The 15,920-nt window shown below is 38.5% G+C and overlaps 1 protein-coding gene and 2 long non-coding RNA genes across 3 annotated transcripts in view; 1 reads left to right on the top strand and 2 right to left on the bottom strand.

Moving 5' to 3' along the window:
• FBN1 (fibrillin 1) overlaps positions 1 to 15,920 on the top strand; it is a 233,592-nt gene that overhangs the window by 194,726 nt on the left and 22,946 nt on the right. The window contains exons 45-53 of the mRNA XM_023255387.2: positions 1,835 to 1,960; positions 4,145 to 4,261; positions 5,222 to 5,350; positions 5,980 to 6,099; positions 8,463 to 8,588; positions 12,312 to 12,461; positions 12,830 to 12,895; positions 13,408 to 13,524; positions 15,320 to 15,439. Of these exons, the coding sequence (XP_023111155.1) occupies positions 1,835 to 1,960; positions 4,145 to 4,261; positions 5,222 to 5,350; positions 5,980 to 6,099; positions 8,463 to 8,588; positions 12,312 to 12,461; positions 12,830 to 12,895; positions 13,408 to 13,524; positions 15,320 to 15,439 (1,071 nt within the window). The remainder of the gene's footprint in view (positions 1 to 1,834; positions 1,961 to 4,144; positions 4,262 to 5,221; positions 5,351 to 5,979; positions 6,100 to 8,462; positions 8,589 to 12,311; positions 12,462 to 12,829; positions 12,896 to 13,407; positions 13,525 to 15,319; positions 15,440 to 15,920) is intronic.
• On the bottom strand, positions 1,954 to 4,225 carry LOC123385951. The gene is made up of 3 exons (XR_006599264.1): positions 4,098 to 4,225; positions 3,130 to 3,219; positions 1,954 to 2,381 (listed from the first exon to the last, which is right to left on the bottom strand). It is a non-coding gene; the product is annotated as an uncharacterized LOC123385951 (long non-coding RNA).
• On the bottom strand, positions 10,527 to 13,482 carry LOC111560824. The gene is made up of 2 exons (XR_002742944.2): positions 13,373 to 13,482; positions 10,527 to 12,073 (listed from the first exon to the last, which is right to left on the bottom strand). It is a non-coding gene; the product is annotated as an uncharacterized LOC111560824 (long non-coding RNA).

Genomic DNA, 15,920 nt, shown 5'->3' on the forward strand with positions numbered 1-15,920 from the left:
TCCTTTTTAAGTCTGTTTTCTCCAATGGGAATAATCATAACTTACTAGGTTAACAAGCATTTCTAGGTAGGTGAGCAATAGTTCCTAAGCTACGGGTATCCCAGTTTCTCCATTAAGTTGATATATTCAAGCTCACTTAAGACTTTTAAATTGTATGGTGATTCATCAGCTGTAATGTTCTATAATTGGAAGGAGGTAGTCGTAACAATGGCAGCCTGAGCACAGGAAATAGATGGGATATCTTCTCTTCTGGTATGAGCACAACTGCTCTGTGTGGCAAAAAGTGTCCATTTCCGGTTGCTGTCTTCTCAGTAGGCAAGACAGGCCAACGGCAAGTTTGCATTATTTAACTGGAAGCAGGGTGTCACTGTGCTCTACAGAATCTATACTCTAGTTGGCATTCTGGCTGTTTGCTCTCTTTTATGACAGTAGGACAACCAGGATGATACAGGGCTCTTCAGATGACCTGTGCCCTAAACATAGAATTTTGAGAGCTTTAAAAATTAGAGACCTAAGTAGGCATGTAATCACGGCATTTGTAGATTCATATAATAAATTCTGCCCCCTTCCCCCCCTCCCCGCCCCAGATCATCAGATTTCAGGAGGGCAACAAAGATTCAGTTGATGAGAAATATAATTCAGGGCTTAAAGACTGGCAGAAGCAAGATGACAGGGCATTCCCTTGAATGAATATGAATAAAAAGAAACATCATTAAGATTGTCAAGTGATGGGGCGCCTGGGTGGCGCAGTCGGTTAAGCGTCCGACTTCAGCCAGGTCACGATCTCGCGGTCCATGAGTTCGAGCCCCGCGTCAGGCTCTGGGCTGATGGCTCAGAGCCTGGAGCCTGTTTCCGATTCTGTGTCTCCCTCTCTCTCTGCCCCTCCCCCGTTCATGCTCTGTCTCTCTCTGTCCCAAAAATAAATAAACGTTGAAAAAAAAATTTTTCTTTTAATAAAAAATAAAAAAAATAAAAAAATTAAAAAAAAAGATTGTCAAGTGCTAAAAGGAGCCATGTGTAGACATGAAGACTTGGTTAAGATGGAACAAAAAGTTATAGGAGTAAGACAAAACAATGAACTGAAACCTAAACAAAGGACAGTGTGGGTTGTCCATCAAGAAAACCTATCTTAGCAATGGGATTTGTTTGACTTTGATATATATTTCCAAGGGAAGCTCTGAAGGGTCCATGACTTGAGACACCAAATCTTGACTAGACAAAATACTTAATTCATTCCACGGTCTGTGATACTGCGTGGGCAAATTATCAAACAGATTATCTCCCGGCTTGGTTTCTTCTTCCCTATTCTACTTCTAATTTTTCTCATCTTTCAGAACATTTTTTTTCATCGCCCCATGTATTGTTAACATACTCTGAATGTGCCCAGTAAAAGAGCATTAGTTTTAACTGATTTTGAGTTTAAAAAAAAAATATATATTTTTTTTAACCTCAAAATCAGTTAAAACTAATGCTCTTTTACTGGGCACATTCAATATATATATATATATATATATATATATATATATATATATTTTTTTTTTTTTTTTTAACCTCAAAATCAGTTAAAACTAATGCTCTTTTACTGGGCACATTCAGAGTATGTTAACAATACATGGGGCAATGAAAAAAAAAAAAAAAAAATATATATATATATATATATATATATATATATATATATATATATATATATAAAATGCCAGTATCTCAGTATCTGTTTTACTGGCTTGGTTTAGAGCTAGGATTAATCCTGAGCGTGATATCTAGAAGTAAGTTACTTAATGCAGTTTTGTCCCCTAACTCTACCTAAGATACTTACGATGCTTTTTATCTACAGATCGCAATGAATGCCAAGAAATCCCCAACATATGCAGCCATGGACAGTGTATTGACACAGTTGGAAGTTTTTATTGCCTTTGCCACACCGGTTTTAAAACAAATGCTGATCAAACCATGTGTTTGGGTGAGTACGTGATTATCATTGTATTTTTAACTTCTATCCTATCGAAAAATTCATTTGCATCTGAATATATATAAAAATTGATACTAAACCTTCAGTATTAATTTTTCCATTTATAAAATGAAAACACAAGTAGGTGTGTAGCATTAACATCCTTTGGTATTTAATCTTTGGCAATCTGAACACAATAAACCTCTTCCTTGATATTCATTTGGCTGCCAGGTCAGAAAAACTTTTGACTAAAGGAAAAACAGAAAGATATTAAGACAAAAAATACTTTTTATTAATGTTAATAGCCTATTATTTTATTGTCTATGGGTTTGCCTTATTGGAATAGAGTGCAGCTTTTGAGTGTTTGAATATGAGCATATTTTGAGAAGGGTCCATGGTTTGTGCCGTATCCTCAGAGGCAAATTTGTAGATCCTATAAAGGCAAAAAAAAAAAGACCCCACATTTTTCTAGGGGAAAAGAGCTCAAGGCTTTAAATAAATCTCTTCCCGCTTGCTTTCAGTGCTGAGTCAGGATGCTGATTTAGAATGGGGCGCCTGGGTGGCGCAGTCGGTTAAGCGTCCGACTTCAGCCAGGTCACGATCTCGCAGTCTGTGAGTTCGAGCCCCGTGTCAGGCTCTGGGCTGATGGCTCGGAGCCTGGAGCCTGTTTCCGATTCTGTGTCTCCCTCTCTCTCTGCCCCTCCCCCGTTCATGCTCTGTCTCTCTCTGTCCCAAAAATAAATAAACGTTGAAAAAAAAAAAAAAAATTTAGAATAAATTCCAAGTATTAATCAATCACTTTCTCTCTTTTCCTTCCTTTTTATACTTTAAAGCAATATCCATTAAGGATGATTCATGAACATGAATCAGTTTCACAACTGAAAAAAGAAGAATCAATAGACTAATATTTAAAGAGTTTACCTTTCACTATAATTGGGTTCATCCATTAGGGAACATTCTTACAAAGTCTTGTCTTCTTCAGAGCAGATGACAAGTTTTATATTAAAGGAGTGTAATCAGCCCTGCTCGTCCCTGGAAAGCTAATCCCTGCATAGCAGTGACACCTGCATCTGATTTATCTGGAACCCTCTACCGAAGAACCTGCCCTACAGAAAAATGTCGCTAGTTTGGCTAAAAATGAATCAAAGCAGCAGCCCTTAATTGCTGGCAGGGTGACTCACGTGGATGCAGTCTTCAACCACAGACACACACATATTGGATCACTTTGGGGTCAGCAGTAGCTTTCTGGTTTAGGATCACCGATAACTTATCTTCATGTCCAAAATTTGAAAGGAAAGGAAATTGTAACTCTAAACACTGCCTTTGGCTAACCTGAGGGGTTGTCTTCCAGTCCCAGAGCCTCCTTCCCTTTGCCCTCGCCCCCCTCCTTCTGCCTCACTCCTGCAATACCAGCAATGTCAACTCTCTTTTGTTTTAATTCTTTATTTCCTCCTTAATATAATGTACACCTGCTCTATAAGAAAGACGTTAGCTGTTGTGGCACAATGCTCAGACATAAAAGATGCCCAAATAGATTTACAGAATAGTCAAAGAGAAAAGTCACAGACCAATAAAAAGACAAATAATAACACAAGAATGTATCAGAAGAGGTATCACATTGGGATACTTTAGAAGAGTGAGTTTAGGCACCAGTAGTGGGAGTGATCATAGGTCTTTAGGAGTGGACTGGGAAGAAGGAAAAGGTGTCTAAAATATCAGGTGAGTTAGAAAGCTCATTTATTTTGTTGCTGATTTCAGGGTAATGTCAGGTGACTCACTGCTTTTTGGTAAACTAGAGTGAGAATCTTAAAGGCTGAAGTTTGCCAAAGGTGGCAGCAAATCAAGACCCAGATGCGCTCAGAATTTTCCATTTCCAAGTGAAAATATTTGAGAAAAGTGGCAAGGGTGGAGAATTCTAGAAGTAAATAGAGTAAAATAGTTCTTGTCCAGTTCTCATGTCCTTAGCTTGCCTCCTTTCACATGCCAGCCCAGGAGACGGTTTATTCCCAAGGTTTAGGTCCTCGGCTCTTGCTGGTTGCTCATGGGGAGCGGCCACTGCTGGAGCCAATACCAACATCAAGAAGTTCTTAGCCTACACCTGATGCTTTGTGAACCTCACCATGCCCTTTAATCCCAGGCAACCACTCACCTCTTCTGTTAACGACCACGTTTCTCTACGGCCTTTGTTCCTACTAGACATAAATGAGTGTGAGCGAGACGCCTGTGGGAATGGAACTTGCCGCAACACGATCGGTTCCTTCAACTGCCGCTGCAACCATGGTTTCATCCTCTCCCACAACAACGACTGTATAGGTGCGTATGCAAATCAGCGCCTCACGTAGGAAGTGCGTTTAATATATGCTCTTCGTAATTAGCAGCCTCTCCAGGGAGCGATTTTGTTTTCTGAAATATATGCCCTCTTATGTGGCAACAATTGGTTAAAGGATTTGTCAAAATAAGGTGCTAATTAAATGTCAACTAGAGTAATGACTGCCATGACTTTTATGTAAGTGCTCATCAGCAGCTATAATTTTATATACACTGTGCTGTGAATTAAATACATTTTTAAATGAATTGATTACATCTTAAAACACATAAAAGTGATACTTTGTATAGAAATTACATAATTCAGGAATAACGTGGACCCATTTGTCTCAATGTTACGCTATAGACTCTCTTAAAATAAGTCAGTTATTGGCGGGGCACGCCTGGCTGGCTCAGTCAGAAGAGCCCGAGAATCTTGATGGTGGGGTTGTGATTTCCAGCCTCATGTGGGATGTAGAAATTACAAAAATAAATAAAACTTTTAAAAAGTCAATTATTAAATCTATAAAATCCTCCTTATAAAACATGCTATGTTATTTATAAGTGAGAATAATGATCCAAATTTTGTATTGTTGCTAGAGGCTAATTTTATATACTTCTAATTATGAGAATAATTAATAATACCATCAGCTGTATTGTGTGTTAGTAATTCAGTTTTAGCTTTTAAAAATGAAACCTAAAGGAAGATCAAGGTGAAACTCATATAAAGTTCTAATATAAATTATCAATCTGTAATTAATAGAACAGCGTAGTCTTGTTAGGTTTTAATAGGTGAGTAAAGCCAGGTGTATTGTTACAAACTAGATATTTATTGGAATTTTTCATGTTTGGCTGAGCCAGCAAAAGCCTCTGAAATTTCAAATAAGTATTTTTCCCTTTAAAGGTTTTGATCATTGCTGGAATTATGACATTTTCTTTGGAATATATCAAAGGGTATTTTTTTGGCAGATGTTGATGAATGTGCCACTGGAAATGGGAACCTTTGCAGAAATGGCCAGTGCATCAATACAGTGGGGTCCTTCCAGTGTCAGTGCAATGAAGGCTATGAGGTGGCTCCAGATGGAAGGACCTGTGTGGGTGAGTGCTGCCTCAGAATTTCAGAAAGAGATTCCAAAGTATGTTCTCTGAGACCAAAGAATCCTGCAGTCTCTGTCAACATCCTTCCTTCAGAAGGCTGGAGAGAAAAAAAAAAAATCAGAGTGGAATTACACCAATCCTACCTGTTGACTCTGTGTGTGTGTGTGTGTGTGTGTGTGTGTGTGTGTGTGATATCTATAACACACTTCCCTATTATGTTTTAAAATTAAGTTATTGTAATTACAGAGAATAGTTAAATTGTTAAATTTCACAGAAAGCTAAATTGTTCCATAAACAATTGTCATTTGCTTTCTTATATTTATTTTCTTTAAAACAGCTTTGTAGAAATCTCTTCTATAATCTTTTGGGTGCTCTCAAAAATCTTCATACCCATTAACTTTTCACAAGCTACATTTTTCTGGAAATATTTAATTTGTGATAAGTCACATAAAATATAGTTGTTCTGCACACTTCTGAAAGCTGATAAAGCTTCTTTTTGAGTCATTAATTTTTCTCCATATTAGTTTTATGTATTTCTTTGATTTGATTCCAGTTTCTTGGAATTTTAATTGCTTGATGGAAATCATGCCAGTGGGAACCTCTTCTTTCTTTCTCCCTTTTCTTTGCAGATATCAACGAATGTCTTCTAGAACCTGGAAAATGTGCACCAGGCACCTGTCAAAACTTGGATGGGTCCTACAGGTGCATTTGTCCACCTGGGTACAGTCTACAGAATGACAAGTGTGAAGGTAGGAGGGAGAGGGCTATCCGTGTTTGGAAGTGAACAGTATTGGTTACTGCACTGGCATTCTCAAAGTCCATTTTTGTGATGGTGTGCTGGTGTCTTCATTTTGCACTTTATCAAAAAAAAATCCAAGAGCAAAGGGTGTGGCTTATGTTCTCACACTCAGCTGATGAGGCAGGAACATCTAATTCTCATGCTGATATCTGATGACACTGTTTTGCTCTGTGCCTATGAGTGCTCATATGACCCTGACTCTTTTCCAGGGTGCTTTTAGGCATCTTGTAAAACACCCTGGTTTTCATGTTTTTAAGTATCAGTAGGTTGCAACTAAAAATAGCTTCATGATTTCAGCTAAAATCTTTAAGTGACCACATTCAAGGTTGGATGATTATGGCTATATAATTTATCTACGTTGTTTGACCTATACAGCAGTGGAAATGTGTTACTACAAATAAATTCTCAGCAATTTTTATAGTACTGCATTCTTCAATTCATATGTCATTGAATTAAATAAAGGGCATTAATTGCTAGAACTTCATAAATAACTGGGCTAAAAGGATTTTTAAGAAGTCACCTAGTTCATGCTCCCAAGTTTAAATAGGTCTGTATCTCATCCATAATGAGTAAGAATTTTCTCCATTTCTCCACTTTTAATATCATGGAGAAATTTTATCATATACCCAGTTTACATCATAGTCAAGTGATAATATTCTAAATGGAAACAAATTATGCCTAAATGCAAATTATTATGTGTTATTTTACTTTCACTAAATAAAGATCAACTACTCCATGATCAATGCAAAACTCCCCTAAGATGAACAGAATGGAAATGTATAGAAAGAAAAATGACTTCCCAAATACTTAGTAATGTACCCATTCCACCATCTTTGTCCCTATCCTTATGAAGTCATCACCTACAGGTTAATTTCTACTATAAGAGAAAGAATCCTACTGGCAATGACAAAAACAACAACCAAAAGAAATACTCGAGCATTTTTACAAAAGTTGGCTTTTCTTTTAAGAAACGGTTGGATGTGAGAGTAGTGGGAACATGGGAATGGAGTCATTCAGTCAGCAGCAGCTCAGATTCATTGATATACCACAAGCAATGTGATGTAATTAATTATAAAGGCAACGTAATAACATAGAGTGATGAAGAGACCGGTTTTTCACTGAACAGGAAGATCATGACTTTGAGCTGCACATTTTGAGAATACCTATTGTGTGGTATTTACAATATTAAGTCAAGATAATGGAATTAATTTCCCAACTTCCCCTTAGTGGGACCTCATGGGAAGGAACTTGTATAATAGGAATACATTCTGATGTAGGTGTAGAACTCTTTGCACAAATGCAAAAATAAAGAGCCCTATGATATAAAAGATACATGTTTTGTTGGGAAAAAAAGTATCAATAAAAATAGCATGGCTCAGAATCAAGACTTACCTCTATTTTACTACAAATTCCAGCTGAAAGGGGAAAAGATGGGTAAGTCTGTTGGAAAGAGTGGCCACACTTTTCCTAAACATGGGATGATCATGTAATTCACTGACCAAACCAAGACAGTTTTAAGGAGGGGTCTGTTAATAACAAGGCCAGGACAACAGGCATAACTAGGACTTCCCTAGAAAACCAGAGCATATAGTTACCCAAGCTATTCAAACATCACTGTAGACCACCTTTAATCAACCCTTCCTCGTGCTAAGGTATGTTAATATGCTAAAGGAAGTATGTCACAATTATAAGTGCATCAACTTCCTGTTATCTATATGACAAAAGAAAAACTATAGCCTATACAAGAAAGACATTTGTGTTTTGAGAAAAATTAATCTGCAAATGAAAGTTAGGGACCTCATCTTCTGCGGTATCTTTAGTTTATACTTTACATAATTATTGTCATGAGTGTTAGTATTCTTGTTAAATTCATAGTTTTCCTAATAGCATGGAGTATTGGGAAAAGCACTGTGAATGGATGGAAGGAATAAGTGTTTAGTTCAAAGGTCTAGATCTCTCACTGACTCATTGTCAACACAATTAAAATTGTGTTGTGGTGACACTGGAGTTTCTTGCTTCTTTTCTAGCTTAGGGTGGTAGGAAATTACCTTTTCTAATTGGCCAGGAAACTCAGTCTGGGTAAGGGATATTTCTTAATGTATCCCTTAGAAGGCACTTGCAGATTCCATTTTTACAATAAGAATTTTCAAGATTAATTTTTAAAAAGATATCACAGCCTAGAGGTCCACTCAGCATGATGATACAGGAAAAATCCTTATTGGAAGAGTTGTACTTTGTACTTCCATACTTTGCATTTGGTATCTGATGATGTCTCCATTGTGTTTTGGCTTTGACACATGTTAATTCTTTTAGATATTGATGAGTGTGTTGAAGAGCCAGAAATTTGTGCCTTGGGCACATGCAGTAACACTGAAGGCAGCTTCAAATGTCTGTGTCCAGATGGATTCTCCTTGTCCTCCACTGGAAGAAGGTGCCAAGGTAACTGCCTTTGAAGGCTTTAGACTTTCATTACTCTGTGTTTATTTGTTGTGGTTTCACTTTCTTAAACATGGCAAAGCTTTGATTCTTTGTGAAAGAGAAGATGGAGAGCTTTCATTCACTCAGAGGTCTAATGATTACCATATGTCAGAAAGTTCACTTTTACTTTTAAAGTTGAAAACTCATCCATCAAGTTATGGTTGCTTGTACAACAACTGCCCTGGCACTTGAACCTGTCTCTCCCTCTAAGAACACGGATGCTGATAGGTCACTCAGTGGGGATCAGCCATGAGCCACTGAATACTGCAAAGCCTGGGGGAAGTTCAGCTACATGGTCTCTGCCTCAGAAGAGGTGACTTTGCATAAATGTGGCCCAGACTCTAGATTTTCAGTCCAAAAAATGCAGATTAATCCACGTGCTTTCAGGATATAGTGCCCATCCCTCATATCACAAGTTTTCTAAGAAAACAAACTTGAACTGACCGGGATTCTTGCTGGGACATCATCTGTTTTCAGGAGTAATATTTGTGAACTTAAAAAAAGGAAGCCTAAACTTAAGCATAACACAGGATATTATATTATATCTCAGAAAACTGTTTAGCTCGTAGTAAAAAATGCAATGGTGTGTGTCTATCCATTTATACATACTAGTTTAATGAATTTAGAACAAAAAGCCCCATGCACACTTATTTCTCCCCTCCACCTCAGAGTTTTGTTGTTGTTTGTTCTTTTATTGTTCAGGTTTTTCTTCTTGGTTATTTTGTTATGTTTTGCTTCCATATTACTAAACAAGAGGTAAGGGATATCATTTCAGATTCCAAAAATTGGGTTTTGGTCTCAGCTTCGCCCTCTGTAGCCTAAACAAGTCATTGGATCTTTGGGACGCTCAATTTCCTCATTTTAAACAACCATAATAATACCCGGCCAACCAATCGTACTAAATACGTAACAAAGTTTTGTTAGTTTCTGAGTCTTTCATGGACTCTTGATGAACTTTTCACCTTTCAACTAGCCCTTTTGTTAGCCAATATTTAGAAGTGTGAAGGGGGAATTGAGACTTCTCTGATTTGATCTCATAGGTGGCTGTCAGAAGCCCACATGGATTTCAGGCTTGTGGGTGGGGTGATAGTTGATTCAAGCAGATATTCTGTTATGGTACAGACCAGCCAGATAAATTCTAAGTCCTACTCCCTTGTTTTTGTGTGCCTTTGGCTTGGCCCAAGTTTGGAAAGAAAGCAGTGAGAAACCAGGTGTGAATCTGCCGATGTGGCAGGCCAGAGGAAACTCATAGGCTATTAATTCAATTTGCACTGGCCTGTCACAGAGGAGGCTAACGCTGCAGGAAGAATCAGCCCAGCTGTGAGCAGCCTTGCCACATGCTCAGCTCCAAGAGGCAGAGCCAGACTTGAGGAATGCAAGCAGGGAAAGTGACTTTTGTAGTTCTGATGAAATTTCAAAGGTCATTAAGGGCTCTTTGCAGATGGACTGGTAAACAGGCATCCTAGTGAGTCCTAGTTAAAGTGTGTGGGCAAGCATAGCTCTCTTTCCCAATGCAAGGCACCTTTGATTAATAAACCAAATCTAGAGAATCACCAAAAGCAGATGTAAATCTCCCACAGGACACAAATTTTGCTGAAGCCAGGGAGTTAAGAGCTGGGTTTTACTTATAAGATGACAAATTAGGAGTCAGGCTTCTATTGCCCATGAAATGAGAAAATTGCACAGAGCAACAGGTAATGTTTTTGAAGGAACAATTGTGATAAGACTCAGGTCAACAGATCTTGGCACTTGAAGGCCACAGATATAAAGGGACCACTCCCACTTAACAAAGTTCACTTGACAGTTTGAGCTTCGACTTCGTGTGTTTGAGCCTGCGTAATGGCGAGGTTTTTCTCTTTTTCTGGAGGTGGGATGGTAAAGTGATGCTGGCGAGACAGGACTGATTTATGGATTTATTTAATTTATTTAATTAATTTATTTAATGATAAATGAAAAGAAATATCTAGGTTTAACGGAAACATTTTAAGGTGGAAGACAACAGAGACAATTAAGTTTTAATATATTCATTGAGACATTTTTGTGAATAGTCACTAAATGATACCTTAAGACAGTTGTAGGTATAAATAATAAACACGAAACATTGTATGTGACAATGAACTTGAAGAATAAAGCGAATCAAAAGGTGTCATTAGAGAAACTATATTCGTTAAATCTTGAAACTTCTCAGCAAAGCGAATATTTGGAGGGCAGGCATGTCTCAGGGCAAAGACTGGCTTTTAGTGCTCTTGATCTTCAGAAGATTCACTGAAAGATACCTCTTAGGTCTAGCTGTAACCAATCTGGAGGTGGAGTAAAAATTAGTGAGAAAATGTATCTGGAAGAGTTGGTTGAAGAAGTTCACTGGGGAGGCCAACTGAATTAGACTTACCAAAGCCTGGTATATATGTTTGATTGATTGATATTTTTACTTTAATTCATGAAAATTTTTCTGATACGATCTTTGGCAACTCAATTATTCTTACACTGTCTCCTTTGTCACGAAATAAAAGCTGAGAAATTGTCTTAACAGAAATGCATAGGTGGCTGTTAATAATATGCTGCCTGGGGTTGAAAAACAGTGACAGGAGAGAGCATACCTGATCACACATAAAGAAGTGGCAATTCCTCAAATGGATATGAAAGCGTTTCCTTAAAACCTGCAGATTTTAGCCTCCATGTAACTAGAGGGGAGTCTATAAAGCTTTGGATGTCAAATTTGAGGGGACACACTCCAGGCTTCTGGATGAGCTCACTTTTTAGAGCCACCCAATTTGCTCTATAAGAAATGGAAAAGTCAGTTTCCAAAATTATGTCAAGCAATGCTGGAGAAGTTTGTAGCAACTAGATCCCATCTTCCATGTTGGAGTCACCAAAAAATAACCGATATTAAAGAAATGTATTCTTTGAAAGAAAAATTATTCTCCCTCCTATCTACCCATCTCCCTGCCCTCCTCTTCACCGTCCCTCTCTGTTGAGCTAAACAACCTTCTGTATCGTGTGTGTGTGTGTGTGTGTGTGTGTGTGTATAAAATCTGCAGAAAGCCCCACGTGGCGTTTTGTAAATAGCAACTACATCAATAGCTGCTTCAGTGAATGATCATTATTGTCGTATTTTTGCCAATCCACAAAATTGCCACATCTTTATTTGTTCTGTGCTTGGAATCAGGGGTTTTATTTTGGTTTATTTGGTTTTATTTTGGCTGAGGGGACCCAGAATAAACAACCTGGTGTGAGAGCATAGTAAGTACCAGAACTGGGAGGCCTACCTTAATTTAGTATGCTCACTAAATATTACCCAAAACACATGTAAGCCATCTGTCAATGGAGGGGTCTTGTGAATTATTCCACTTCTTAATGTCCCCACCCGGAAGTCACTGATGATGTCAGCTTTGAAACGTGATAGTGTTGGAGTTTGTTATTCACATCAAGTTATTTTGGAAAATTGGCTAAAATGAGAAATAACAAAGTGAAAGTCGCATGGATGTACTCATCAGATCTCACTACGAAGGTTACCTATGACTTTAAAGATCTGAGCTCAATTACTGTTATAGTCACTTACGTTATGGAGTATTACTATTGTAATGAAAAGTACAATTTAACAAGATGGATTGTTTCTCATTCACTATTATTCAGTAACGATGTAGTAGGAAAGCATCTAAAGGGTCTCCTGGATTTATGCTGCAGATTTGCGAATGAGCTACTGTTATGCGAAGTTTGAAGGAGGAAAATGTTCATCACCCAAATCCAGAAATCACTCCAAACAGGAATGCTGCTGTGCCTTGAAGGGAGAAGGTTGGGGTGATCCCTGTGAGCTGTGCCCCACTGAACCTGATGGTATGTCTACCATCTGCACTTCTCTTTTGGCTATTCATACGGCAGCCTGGCTGTGAAATGAGAAATACTGGGTGTAGCCCTTCAGGAAAATAAGACAATTTAATTTAACTGTAAGTCTACCCAAAATATTCATTAAGATGATTTTAACTCAAGAGCTGGGTAGTTGTTTCCTTCTGAAATGTGCTATGAATCAGGGCAAGTGGTAGGCACTGGGAGCCTTGTTCACTTGCTCTGATATCTGGGCTTTTCTCGCTCGGTTGTTTCCTGATACATGCAGCCTGTGGCAATCTGGCCATCACTCACTGCTTCGGGAACAGCCTGTAGCTAGTTGCAATTTGTCTACTAACGAGCGTTCATCTCTACCACAGAGGCCTTCCGCCAGATCTGTCCCTATGGAAGCGGCATCATTGTGGGGCCTGATGATTCAGCAGTTGGTAAGTGGCCTGCACTGGATTCTCAGCATTTTTTAATATTCTTAACCAGCCTCTTCCCTGCCCTTTCTCCAGCTGTTCTTTTTTCTCCACATTTATCTTGGGAAATAAAGCTCTAATTTTTGTCTTTTGATTTAGATACCAATTGTATTATTGTATTATATGGTAACATGATATTGCAATATTAGATATTTCATTGGTTAGACAGTGAAATGATTATAATTTACCTTTGTGTTCAGAAAAAAGTACCTTGGGGGTGCCTGGGTGGCTCAGTCAGTTAGGCCTCCAACTCTTGATTTCAGCTCAGGTCATGATCTCATGGTTTGTGAGTTAGCCTTGCATCAGGCTCTGTGCTGATAGCACGGAGCCTGCTTGGGATTCTCTGGCTCCCTCTCTCTCTGCCCCTTCCCTGATCTTGCGCTCTCTCTCAAAAATAAAATAAACAAACATTAAAAGAAAAAAAAGAAAAGAAAAAGGTACCTTGTTATTCACTTTTTTTTAATCCTTTACTTAAGATATGGATGAGTGCAAAGAACCAGATGTCTGTAAACATGGGCAGTGCATCAATACGGATGGCTCCTATCGCTGCGAGTGTCCCTTTGGTTACATCCTGGAAGGGAATGAATGTGTAGGTGAGTAATAAATCGGTTTCTTCCATAAGGATTTTACAAATTAGAAATTACGCCAGTTAGCATTCCTGCTAGGAAGAATAAGTACCAAGATTGGGACAGAAATAGGTTTTGTCCATTCATTCATGCAGCATTCATCTAGCAATACTAGCTGAGTACCCCATGTGTCCAGCACTGTGCTAGGCTCTATGGCTATAGCAGTGACCCAAGCCAACATGGTCCTTCCTTATAGTCTAATGGGGAAGACACTGGACACATATGAAGAGATAGTTGGAAAGGAAAACATTATAACGTATTCTTTTAATTTAAAAAAGATTGTTGATGATCATAATTATATTCTCTCAATATGTAAAATACAAAATTTATCCAGATTTTATTACATTTAGTAATGTGAAAGGCTATGTACACAGCATAAACTCCTCTTGTTTTTACTCTCTTATTAAAATTTCAGAGAATGGCTCCTATGTCTGACCTTTGAGCTCTTAATCCATACCAACTCAAAATTGAATCCAAGTATGATGTCTAGGTCTCTAAAAAATCCAAAGCAGTTCAATTTAATCTGAATTAATAACAGCATAAATGCTGAATGTTTGTGTACATTAGAAAGCGTTCTTTCCATACAAGAATCAGGGCATGAGGACTTCCCCCAAAGCTGTGGCCTCGGAAGCATAAACAGGTTCCTTAGTCTTCCTAGGCCTTAGAATGTAATGTTATGCAGGTAGACTAACTTATTTCCATTTACCCTGCAGCTCTAAAAATCTATGATACTGTGATTTTTATTCACTTGAAAGAGATGTAATATTCTGGACAGTGAAATGCAATTTCATAGCAGAACAAAAGCAAAGTTGTCAATGTTTTCTCTTTGGAATCTTCAGTTAGTGCTTCTCTGTGCGTGACAGATGAGCCTGCTCACCCAGGTCTCTCTACCACACCTTCTTGCCTTTGCTTTTTGACTCAGAACCCAACATGAAATGTAACCCTGATGGCAGTCCATTACTATCCCGTGTCCTAGATAGCTAAAATAACAATGTTATTTCTCAACAAGTTCCCTTTCCCAGAGGAAGACATTCTCCTCATGAGATGTGTCAGAAGAACAGCCAGTATTATAGGTGGATGGGTTGGGAAGCATATATATTTTTTAGAGCTCCTTGGTAAGACTTGTTCTCTCTCCACAGTTGTTTACAGAGATCATACCCTAAACATATTTCTTTGTAGCTTTTCTTCTGCCTAACGTAAACCATCTGGTTTCAACAGAATCAACAAAAAATCTGTGTGAATCTTGATTTTATCCAGCGTATTAATTTTGCTTAACCTCTGGTCTCTTGCTTTGTGTAAGCGTAGTCTTCTATTTTATATCTGGCAAAACTCCATCATGTTTAAGGCTTCTTAGAGAATGATGTAATGTAAGGCCAAACTGGAGATATATTTCTAGGTTTATTTAAGTGAAAACTTTTGACTTGTGAGAGAAGCCTTGTTTTAACCCTTTGAGCATCTATTCCCAGTAGGTTTACCTCTTCATAATACAGGAAGCTGGAGAAGCTCACAGAGAAAAGCACTATGAGGGCTGGAAGCCCAGATACTGTCACTGTTAGTGCCACTGTTACTTAGCAGGTGAAATTTCACAGCTATAAATCTGAGGAGATAAGACATGTGCACTCCTTTCTTGCAAAGACAGAATGAGAATAAAACAAGATGCTACAGATCAAAGTACTCTGATAGGGTGAAACGTATCATTTGAGTCCAAGCCCATTTTTTTCTTCATTTGTCATATTTTGAATACACTCTTGGTCACTTGCAGATACTGATGAATGTTCTGTGGGCAATCCCTGTGGAAATGGCACCTGCAAGAATGTGATTGGTGGTTTTGAATGCACCTGTGAGGAGGGATTTGAGCCTGGTCCAATGATGACTTGCGAAGGTAAACCTCTTTGCAGAATAGTTGGTTACATCTTCTGATCATGGAGACAATAGCTGGCTGATTATGGTCCTTGATATTAAATCCCACCCAGGGTGTGCAGAATAAAGAACATCTGGCCTGATGGGCCAAACCGTCACTTCTTCTGAAAAAGGTGGAGGTGGTTCGTGGCACCAGTTATGCTGCCTATCATGCAGAGCTCCTGTTGGTGTCTCCCCACTGCTAGTATTTGGATATGACTCCTGTCTTGTTTGCTACCTTCTATTTTCCATTTTCCCCTTCCTTTGTTTCCTTTATCTCCCATGCTCCCTTTCTTTTTTCTTTTTTCCTCTCTACTCATATCTGCACACTGACATAGCCACCAACATCCCGTGGCCACCTGGGGGCAATCACAGCAAAAGAGGTTGCCGATACCCTGTAAGCATCTTCCAGTGTCTAGTAGGATAGATGCATGGAGAGAAGGGAAAGAGAGGGAATGTCTAGC

Source organism: Felis catus, chromosome B3, assembly GCF_018350175.1.
Source record: "Felis catus isolate Fca126 chromosome B3, F.catus_Fca126_mat1.0, whole genome shotgun sequence".
Classification (NCBI taxonomy): domain Eukaryota; kingdom Metazoa; phylum Chordata; class Mammalia; order Carnivora; family Felidae; genus Felis; species Felis catus.